At 40.6% G+C, this 11,656-nt stretch overlaps 1 protein-coding gene across 1 annotated transcript in view; it reads right to left on the bottom strand.

The window, feature by feature from the left end:
* FREM1 (FRAS1 related extracellular matrix 1) overlaps window positions 1–11,656 on the bottom strand; it is a 157,038-nt gene that overhangs the window by 136,564 nt on the left and 8,818 nt on the right. The window contains exons 3-4 of the mRNA XM_006881353.1: window positions 7,478–7,779; window positions 4,506–4,702 (exon numbers count right to left, since the gene is read on the bottom strand). Of these exons, the coding sequence (XP_006881415.1) occupies window positions 4,506–4,702; window positions 7,478–7,779 (499 nt within the window). The remainder of the gene's footprint in view (window positions 1–4,505; window positions 4,703–7,477; window positions 7,780–11,656) is intronic.

Below are 11,656 nucleotides of genomic sequence, written 5' to 3'. Positions count from 1 at the left end.
AAAAAAGAAACTGGGGAGCAAAAGAGGCTTTGGAAATAGCTTCCCTAATGACTAGCTTTCCATCCCAAATTTTAGAAAAAAAGAAAATTACAGGCTGTAACAGGTTCAACCTGGAAGCAGGATTTGCCATCCATTTAAATAACAGGCCTCTGAAAACCCTATGAACAGTAGAGGAACGTAGATAGTTATAGTAACAGTGGTGGATCCAGATTAGAGTTCATTCAAAATGAGGAAAAATAATGGCAAACATCCCATAATAATTGGAACATGGAACACTGTAGCTTGAATGTTGGAAAACTAAAAATTGTGAAAAATGAAATTGAACTCATAAACATTGACATACTAGGTATTAGTGAGGTGAGATGGACTAACTTTGATCCATTTGAATCAGGTAATCACGTGATATACTATGCTGGAAATTAAAAACAGAAGAAGGATGGCATTGTATTCATAGTCTAAAAGTCAATTTCAAGTTCTATCTTGAAATACAGTGCTGTGGGTGATAGGATATTGTCTAAGTAGGAGAAAATGCTACATGGAGGCACAGGGTCATAAGTGTCTCTCTGAAAGGGCCAGAGAGAATAAGAATAGCACAGCCCCTCACTGCTCAGAGCAGAAAGCAGATAAAGAACCCATAGCCCAGCCTCATGGTGCTTCTAGATCCACACCAATAAATAGCAAGAGGTTCATTTATACATTGTTGATTCCTAAACTCACAGTTGTGGTCCTGAGAATGGGGTTTATGGGGCAAGTAAGGTCGAGAGTGGGAAGGCAAAGAATATCACCCAATGCAAACCCAGGTTTTAGCCCAACAGTCCCAAGGCACAATTCCTCAATTAGTTCAGGATCTGGTTTTAGTTCAGCAGTCAAATCAAAATTATCCAGCAAAGTCTGCCTCAGAGCAGTTATAATTCCGTTTCTCCTTCAAGCATCCAGCAAGAACAGCAAAAACTTTTAACGGCGGTCTTTATCTCAGGGCTCCTCTGCTTACACTTTGCTACAGTTTCTCCTCAGCAATGACACAGTCTCTCCATCACCATCACCAGGGTCTCACCAGCAGGGGCTCCCTCAAGACTCGCTGTCACAACCCTTGCTCACCTCAAGTCTTGCTGCCCCATGTGTGAAAATCCACTCTTTCTCTTATCCTAGTCCCATACTTGTTGATGATTTGCAAGACCATGTGCCTGCAGTTAAGGTAGCTGGAAGCCAGAGTGGGTAAACTGTAATGGTCATAAAAAAATCAACTTTTAGGCTAATGCCACAGATTTTATCCGTATGCATACAAGGAAGACCTACTAACATGACTATTATTCAAATATACCCTCTTGACTAGGTAGCATTATGCTGAGTGAACTAACTCAGTCACATAAGGATAAATATTGTAGAAAACAGTTATTGTAGAATGAGTATAAAGATCCAGGAAGGGTGGAAGAGTCTGGAAACAGATGTGGATGTGCAGGGGGAAGGAGGGATTAATCATTGGGTTGTACAATTTGATGACGGGGTGAGGGAAATTGAAAGAATTTGTTCAAATTTGTATTTGAATTTTGTAAATAAACTAGTAGGAAAAATGTAACTAAACAAAACCCCAAAACAAATATACCCTCCTACATCTAGATCCAAAGAGGAAGAAATTGAAAATTTGTACTAAATCTTGCAGTCAGTAATTGAGCATACATGCAATTAAGATGCATTAATGATAATTGGTGACTGGAATGCAAAAGTTGGAAACAGTGAAGAAGGAATAGTAGTTGGAAAATATGGGCTTGGTGATAGAAATATAGCTGGAAATAGAATGATCAAATTTTGTAGTTTCAATAATTTATTCATTGAAAATATCTTTTAAAGACTCAGTAAATTTACATATGGACCTCACCTATGATGGACGGCATAGGGATCAGATTGACTACATGTGTGGAAGGATCATTGGAGAATCTCAATATCAGCAGTCAAAACTAGGCCAAGGACAGACTGTGAGTCAGACCATCAATGGCTCATGTGCTAGTTCAAATTGAGGCCAAAGAAAATGAAAACAAGTACAAGAGATCCAAAATATCATTTTGAATCTATTCTATCTGAATTTCAAAATAATCTTAAGAATAAGTTTGAAGCATTGAACACCAAAGGTTGGGGACCAAATGAGTTGTGGAATGATATCAAGGATACCATCAATAAAGACAGCAAATAATTCATTACAAAGACAGAAGAAAAAGAAAAAACCAAAATGGATGTCAGGAGAGACTCTGAAAATTGCCCTAGAGTATCAAGAAGCAAAACAAAGGAGAAACAAATAAAAATGCTGAACAGAATATTTCAAAGCATAGCTTAAGAAGACAAAGTATTGTAATGGCATGTGCAGAGAACTGGAATTGGACAATAATAAGGAAAGAACTTGTGGAGAGAACAGAATAAATATATTTATTGGGCAATAAATATATCAAATGACCCAGGAAGCTTTTAAAGAAGACGGAGGGAGGGAGGGAGAGCATAGTCACTGTACCAAAAAAGAATGGGCAGACACTGAAAAATTTCAGTAAGTACCATATGAGCAGGAACCAATGGTAAATGGAGAAGGTAGAAGCTGTATTGATGGCATTGGCAAAAAATAAGGTCCCAGAATTGATGGGCTACCAATTACCTTGTTTCTAACAACAGATGCAGCCCTGAATGTGCTAGCCAGTCTATGCCAGCAAATTTGGAGGACAGCTGTTAGGCCAACACATTAGAAGAGGTTCATATTTATTCCCATTCCCAAGAAAGGTGACAAAAAAATGTGGAAATTATCAAACAATATCATTAGTATCACACACAAGCAAAGTACTGCTGAAGATCATTCAAAAATGGCTAGAATAGTACATAGATAGAAAACTGCCAGAAGGTCAAGAAGGATTTAGAAGAGACCGTGGCACCAGGGATATCATTGCTGCTGTCAGATGGATCCTGGTCGAAAGTAAAGAATACCAGAAGAATGTCTAGTTATGCTTTATTGACTATGCAAACACATTTGACTGTGTGGATCATAACAAGTTATGGCTAACACTTAGAGGAATGGTAATTCCAGAGCACTTAATTGTACTCATTAGAAATCTATACCTAGACCAGGAGGCTGTTGTGAGAACAGAGCAAGGGAACACCACATGGTTTAAAATTAAGAAGGGAGTGCATCAGGATTGTATTTTCTCTCCACACCTGTTCAATCTGTATGCTGAACAATGGGCTCAACCATAACAATGACTGATTAGACAGAGTTGTTTTCTTTTGACACTGTGAATTGAAACAAACTTGATTGTCCCTAACAACATAGCGGTGGTTAGTATGTTATTGTTGCTGTTATGTGCTGTCAATTGGCTTGTGATTTATAACGACCCTATGTACAACAGCCCTAAAACCTGCTCTATCCTGTGCCAATCGCAGTGCCTCTGACACACCCATCCCGATTACCTGAGTCACTGAATCAATCCACCCCATAGACGGTCTTTCCCTATGTCATCCCTCCACCCTCCCAAGCATGATGCCCCTCTCCAAGGACCTGTCCCTCCTTACAACATGTCCAAAGTATGTCAGACGAAACCTCAGAATCCTTGCCTCCAAGGAGCTACCTGGTTTAACCCTCCCCAGGATGAATCACTATGGGAAGATATCAAGAGCATCATTCAAGGCTGCATAGTGGAGTGGACCTTGAGGGAGGGATTGTAAAACAATCGTGGAACTTTTCTTTTACTTTTCAAAAAGAAGAGTGTACTGGGGGGAGGGGTGGGCAGGGAGAAAAGTGAAACAATGAATAAATGGAAATTCAAAGTCTCTGTAAATTTTCATTAAAAGTAATTAAAAAATGATAAAAAAGAAAGACAAATACTCTAAAAAAAGAATAATATTGTTCATGAAGAATGCATAAAGTCATTACGAAGAAGGAAGAAGACCAAAATGGATATCAGAAGAGACTGAATATTGTACTAGAGCACTGAGAAGCCAAAACAGAGGGAAGACATTGAGAAGTTAAAGCGATAAATGGATGCTTTCAAAGCGCTGCTAAGAAAGACAAGGCAAAATATTTTAATGAAATGTGCAAGGACCTGAAGTGGGAAAATCAAAAGGCATGCACTTGCTCAGCATTTCTTAAGCTGAGAGAAGTAACGAATAAATTCAAGCCACAAGTTGCAATGCTTATGGACACTAGGGTAGAATACTGAATAATTCAGGAAGCATTAAAGGAAGATGGAAGGAGTATACAGAGTCATTGTACAAAAAACATTTGTCCCAAACTGTCCTAATTATCCCAGTACCAGACAATGGCCAGAGAAGAGTAATGAAATGTCAGTATCATACATAAAAGCTACCACTTTAAGCACCTACTGGCATAATAAGTGCCTGCAGCTGCCGATAGGGTCGTTCCAGGCACCCCCAGCAGAACTCTCCCCAGCACGGAAGCCAGCACCACCTCCCCATGGACTTGGCTCCCTTACTGTGCATTAGTTGGGACCCTTACACATATCCCCAAGCTCTACCTTGTATATGCTTTTACTCCTGCTGTCGGTGAGATCCAGGTGGATGGAGATGTAATCAATGTTGGGGGAAGGGGGATCCAGGTGTTGATAGCGTAGGCCCATCAGCAGGAACTCCTCACAGCTCACCTGGAGACTTCCTACTTTCTTCAGTCCTATGGTGCAGCTTCCACCTGGACACCTCAGTTCAGTTCCCAATTCTAGAATGTAGAGCATTGGATTAAGACCGTCACTGGAAGATAAAGATTGTAAATCTTAAAAACAGAGCCTCCTTCTCATGCATACTTGTCTCTCCATCCCAAGAAAACTCATGTCTCCTCCAATTATTCATGGAGTGGTTGTCATCATTCTAAAAGCTAAAACTATGTTTACTAGAAAAAGAAAAGTTGGCCAATTGTCTCACCAAGGTCTTGACAAAAAGTTACATTCAGGAAAAAAATCACTTGTGTTTTCTGCTGCTTGGACATTGCTGGCAAACAGGCCGATGGTCCCTAAGGGCTGCTACAGTTAAGCTCTGAGCTTCCCATGTCATCACCCCACAATCTCTACTAGACTGTACTCTCTACTCTACTCAAGGAAATTCTCTCCCCATGCTGCTCATCACACACTCAAATCCTGCATGTCAAGTTTAACAGGACGGGAAGTAATAAATGTTGGAGAGGATGTGGTGAGATAGGAACTCATATTTTGTTGGTAGAATTGTAAAATGGTACAACCACTCTGGAAGGCAGTTTGGCACTTCCTCAGAAAGCTGAATGTAGAAATTCCATAAGACCCAGCTATTCCACTGCTTGGAATGTACCCTGAGAAAATAAGAACTGAGGCACAAACTGAGATTTGTACACCAATGTTCATAACAGCATTATTCACCATTGCAAGAACATGGAAATAGCCCAGATGTACAACTACAGTTGAATGGACTGACTGAGAACATTCACACTTTGGAATACTAGGCAGCACACAAAAGTAATGATTTTGTAAATTTCTCTCTAACTTGGGAGGGACTGGAAAGCATTATGCTCAGTGAACGCAGTCCACATAAGGACAAATACTGTATAGACCAACATTATGAGATCTCTGGGTTATAGGCGAGGAGCAGAGGGGTGAGAATAAGCAGGGGGTGGTGTGGTTAATCACAGGGTCACACAATTTGATGAGTGGTGGGGGGAGTGGGTGAACTGGTAAAGATCGAGTGTTGTTGTTGCTGTTATGTGCCGTTGAGTCACTTGCAACTCATAGCGACCCTCTGTACAACAGCCTTAAACTCCGCTCTGTCCTGTGCCAGTCTCTCTGCCTCTGACACACCCATCCCGATTACCCCAGTCACTGAATCAATCCATCTCATAGAGGGCCTTCCCCTCCTGCGCTGTCCCTCCACCCTCCCAAGCATGATGTCCTTCTCCAAGGACTGGTCCCTCCTTACAAATGACCAAAGTACATCAGACGAAGCCTCAGAATCTTTGCCTCTAAGGAGCAGCCTGGTTTAACCCTCTCCAGGTTGAATCCATTTTGTACATAGGGTTTTCAGAGGCCTGTTATTTCGGAAGTGGATGGCCAATCCTTCTTCCTAAAAGATCAAGTGTGAAAAAACAATATATGCGAGCTTTTAAGTAAACCAGCATATAATAATTTAATTTTTTTTAAAGCCTGCATGTCCTTCCAGGCCCAATTTTTTTTTTTTTTATCATCTGAGCCAGTCTGCAAGGAGCCAGGTAGCACAGTGACTGCTAACCAAAGGGTCCTGGGTTCAAATCCACAGCCTCTCTGCAGGAGCAAGGTGAGGCAATCTGCTTCTGCAAAGGTGTGTAGCCTTGAAATCCACAAGGAGTTCTACCTGTACTTCAGGGTTTCTGTGAGTCAGATCCAATTCAAGGACAGCGGGCAGGTGGCGAAACCTGCTGTCTCCCTTCCACTGGCAGCCATCGTTTTCTTCCTAATGGCCTTCACTTCTCTAGCCAACCATCCTTTTCATCCTTAAGAATATATGATGCTCACAGGACACTTACTCAGTAAGTCTCATTTCCCGGATGTACAAAATGGATATTCTATTTCTTAAATAGCTGGTTATGAAAACCAAACAAGATGATTTATGTGCAAGTGTGTGTTTAGCCGTAAATAAAACCCACATTATTATAACTACAATTGTCCCATACACTCTTGGTCCATCCCATAGTCACTGGAACACCATTATGCATATGTGATTGTTGTATGTTGCCAAATCAGCTCCAGCTCCTCTCAACCCTACAGGCCCAAGGAGAACTACCATCCAGCATTTTCAGGACTGCTCTATCACAGAAGCAGTTTTCTAAGCTATTCTTCCATGCTCGTTGTGCTTGAACCACTAACTTTCAGGTTTGAAGCTGAGACGCTATTTGTTTGAAGCTGGACAAGCGATCTGTCCAGGGTCCTTTTATTGTACTGTTGTTGTGTGCCATTGAGTCAATTCTGAGTCATAGCAACCCTATAGATCAGACTAGAAATGACCTATGGGGTTTCCTAGACTGCAATCATTATGGGAACAGATCACCAAGTCTTTTCTGCCATGAAATCTCTGGTTAAGTTTGAACCACTGACCTTTGACTTAGCAGCTACTGCTTTACCACTGGGTTACCAAGCCTCCTCACTAATAAGAGCTAACAATCATTGAGCCCTTAGAGTGTGAGGCACACATCAAGCTAAACACTTGGTAGGCATGATCTCATTTACCGCCACCCTCGTAACAACCCTCCGGAGAGCCCCTTGCCTAGTCCACAGAAACTTAGGCAGGTTCAAGACCTAATCTGCTAACAGCAGAGCTCATTTTACCCCTCTGATTCCAGAGTTTATGCCCTTAACCATCAGATTACATTTTTCAACCAGCTAAAGGTCATATATGTTAGCTAGATAACAGAATCTCTTTGGACTGGTGGAAGAAGGCCACAGACAGTCACATTTTTGCATTTTGTAGCATTTAGATAATTATGAAAATATCTTACGGGATTCAGGGAAAAAGCTGTGTGGCTCATCTCCACGAGGTCCTTCTGGCCTGGGTTCCACCAGGACCATCTGGCCGTGGGCAGGCAGCCAGGTTCCCACGGGGGCCAGCCGGACAGTACACTCCAGGTTGGCCACCCCACCATAATCAAAGCTGAGCACATTCTTATCAATTGCCCGAGACAGGCCGTAGAACTCAGACACCTCCAGCACATTGTTGCTCATCCGGATGATGTTACAGTCTGGTTCCAACAGATAGACCCGCAGGATAAAGGTCTCCGTGAAGGTGTCTGTTTCAGTAAATCTGTGGAGAAGATAGAGCAAAGCAATGTCCACTGGTGCTTTGATACTTCTGATGTTTGTGTACCTGGCTTAAGCGTAAAGAGAGGCCTTCACCAAATCCTTCTCTTGGGTAGAGTCTGAATTTTGTTTCACACTCCCTCCTCTCTGCTCTTTGCACTTCTCTTACTGACAACTCCTTTTCTCTGCCACCTCTTGCTTCAGTCATTTTTCTTTCAGCACCTGCTCTGAAATCCATTATCTGTATGGATAATTAATGACTGTTAAGAGCACAGCATCCCACTTGTGCAAGATTCTGAATGCATGTGTAATTTAATAGGCTCAAGCTGTATAATTAATGGCTTGCACTTTAGTTCTGGGGTGAAAGGATGGAGGGTTTTTCCGAAGCATCAGCACCCTTTTACTTCTCAGGAATACCGCTTCCTGGGTGGTCATTTACAGCCTTGGTCGGGTGCACTGCTCTGTGCTTGGCACAAAAAGGGGATTTATCACCTGTTATTCCCCATACAGCAATCTGGGCTATTTTCAGATATTAGAGTTGATGTGTCATTCTTTTTGAGAACAGAAAGCTAATGAACAGTGAGTGTGTATCAATAATATGCCCCCAACTGATGCATTTTTATAGGAGTCAGACATAAGGCTAATTTTCCAGAAAGAATCTCTCATTGAGTATCTAATTAAGTCCTTATGAAAACCTATGAGAAACATGTTTAGTCCCACTTTACAGAAGAAAAAACGGAGGTATAAAAATGTTAAGTTACTTGCCAAAGAGTCTGGAAAGGCACTTAAAAAGGAAATATACTTGGTTTCTGAGCATCTGTCTCCAATTCCTATTCACCCATCTTAATAACTGTCTATTATCCATTAGTTTATTTATTACTCTCATCTTTCTCCAGCACCCGCCTTAGAAACCATATGAGAATGATTGTGTGCATTTTATATGTAAACATTTTTTTGCCTTTTTTTTTTTTTGTAACAGTCACAAATGGACTATGTATAAGAGCACTCGCTGATTTCTGTGGAAGTAGATGAAGATTTTCTTCCTAGTGTATCAGTCACAAACAACATATAAGAGCGCTGGCTGATTTCTGTGGAAGTTGATGGCTACTTTCTTCCTAGTGTATCAGTCACAAACAACATATAAGAGCGCTGGCTGATTTCTGTGGAAGTAGATGAGGATTTTCTTCCTACTGTATCTTATTCTGGAAGGTCAACTGAAGCCTGTTCAGCATCATCTCAATATTAAAGCCCCCACTCATCACCGGATGGTGGCTGCATTTGAGATGCCTTGAGTGGGACCCAAACTGCTACTGCTTTCTGTGCCACTGACTAGTGTTTGGTAGATCCCCTTAATTAAAACAGGCTTGGAAGCAGGAGTGGCATCCACTTCCGAAACAGCTTGCCTCCAGAAACTCTATGAATTTAGAGAAAAGATGAAAGTTTTTTGTTTTCAAGACTTTCATTCATAGAGTTGCTATGAGCCATCTACAACTCAACGGCACTTAACAACAACTCTGAATAAAAGTGAGGATTTGATGGCCTGAGAGATCATACAAGACCTATACAAGAAGGCAGATTAATGTTAATAACTCTCCAGAGAAACACTGCAGAGAAGGTGATGCAAATTTAGATCATTAAAAATTGCCTGTACAATTGGCAAGTTTATTTGGAGAGGAAAGAGACCTCAAATAAGCAAAGCACTTCTGAAAAACAAGAATGAAGTGGGAGGCATAGCACTTCCTGATCTCAAAAATTACTACACAGATGTAATAAACAAAACAGCATGGTGCTGGTACAGTGATAGGCACAAAGACCAAAGGAATAGATAGATTAATTATTTGGATTCTCAATTCTGTCTATGGTCAGCTAATATTTGACAAGAAAACAAAACCTACCAAATGGGGAAATAACCACCTCTTCAACAAATGGTGCTGGCAAAACTGGACTGCTACCTGTAGAAAGCTGAAGCAGGACACACACCTCTCACCATATCAGAGACCCAGGGGAAAAGCCCCAAAACATAAAGATGATAAGAGATAAATTAGGACCAAGAGTTCATGGTATGAAAAGGCTGGCAAATAGCCAGAAGTACACAGCAGGATAAAGATCAACATAAAAAAAATCAACTGGTTTTCTCTACAGTGACAAAGAGAAAATAGAACTGGAGGTAAGAAAAAGAATACCTTCACAATAGCTAATCACACAATTAAATACTTGGGAGTAGATCTAACCAGAAGCACAAAGGATCTATTTGATGAAAATTACAAAACATTACTATAAGATACAAAAAGAGACCTGAGAAGTAGAAGAATATAGCTTGCTCATGGATAAAAGACTCAATATTGTGAAAATGGCAGTATTAGCAAAGGCAATTTACATGTTCAATGCAATATCAATACAAATACCAATTCCATTCTTCAAAGAGATGGAAAAGGCAATCTCCAATTTCATTTGGAATGGAAAGAGGCCCAGAATAAACAAAGCACTCTTTAAAAAGAGAAACAAGGTAGGAGGTATCTCACTCCCTAATTTCAAATCCTACTATACTGCTGGGGTGGTTAAGACAGCATGGTACTGGTACAATGACAGACACACAGATCAATGGAATAGAATTGAGAACCCAGAAATCAGCTCTTCTATCTATGGTCAACTGATTTTTTACAAGGAGATGAAATCAGTTAAGTGGGGAAATGATAGCCTTTTTAATAAATGGTGTTGGCAAAATTGGAAAACCTTTTGTAGAAAACTCAAGCAAGATCCACACCTCACTCCATACACAAAAGACAACTCAAAGTGGATCAAGGACCTAGGACTAAAACCAAGGACGATAAAGTTCATTAGAGAAAAGGTTGGAAGAACTCCAGAAGTCCTAATCCACAACATAAACAGTCTTCCAAGCATCCTGAAAAAACCTACAACCAGGAGAGAATAAAATAGATGAATGGGACCTTCTAAGAATCAAATCCCTATGCACATATTCAAATTCTGCTCCAACAGAGTAAAAAGGGAAGCCACAGATTGGAAAATTTATTTGGTAATGACATGTCAGATAAGGGACTTTTATCTAGAATTTATAAAATACTCGAGCACCGCAACAAGATAAACAACCCAGTTGAAAAATGGGCACAAGATATGAACAGACACTTCACCAAAGAAGACATTCAGATAGCCAACAAACATGTGAAGAAATGTTCAAAATCCCTAGCTCTAAGAGAGATGCAGATCAAAACAACTAAGAGATATCACCTCACCTCAGTAAGAATAGCAAAATTTAACAGAACAGCAAACAACAAATGCTGGAAAGGTTGCGGAGAAACTGGAACCCTGATTTACTATTGGTGAGAGAGTAAAATAGTGCAACCATTATGGAAGGCTGTATGGCGCTTTCTCAAAAAGTTGCAAATAGAAATACCATTTGACTCAGCAATTCCCTACTGGGAATATGCCCTAGAGAAACCAGAACTGTCACTCAGGCAGATATATGCACATTCAAGTTTAATGCAGCTTTGTTCACAATAGCAAAGAGTTAGAAACAACCCAAGTTCCCATCAACAAACGAATGGTTAGAGACACTGTGGTATATTCACACAATGGAATACTATGAAAAACATGGAACTCATGAAATATTATACAAAATGTGTGACCCTGGAGGACATTATGCTCAGTGAAATCTCTCAGTTACAAAAGGACAAATACTGCATAGTGCCACTGTTGTAAAGCAGGACTGGCATCAGGGTTAGAGGGAAACTAAGAGGGGATAAATAATGTAGACTGCATTGAAACAGATGAGGAAGAGAACTATTTGAAAGGAATATATGATTAGGCATTATTGTCAGGACAAGAGTCCAGAATGAAAGCTGCATAGTGAAGTGGGCTGCTGG

This window comes from Elephantulus edwardii, unplaced genomic scaffold (assembly GCF_000299155.1).
Source record: "Elephantulus edwardii isolate Elephantulus edwardi_28Jun2011 unplaced genomic scaffold, EleEdw1.0 scaffold00014, whole genome shotgun sequence".
Classification (NCBI taxonomy): domain Eukaryota; kingdom Metazoa; phylum Chordata; class Mammalia; order Macroscelidea; family Macroscelididae; genus Elephantulus; species Elephantulus edwardii.
Note: the sequence above shows the minus strand (reverse complement) of the source record. Positions and strands in the feature narration are given on the sequence as shown.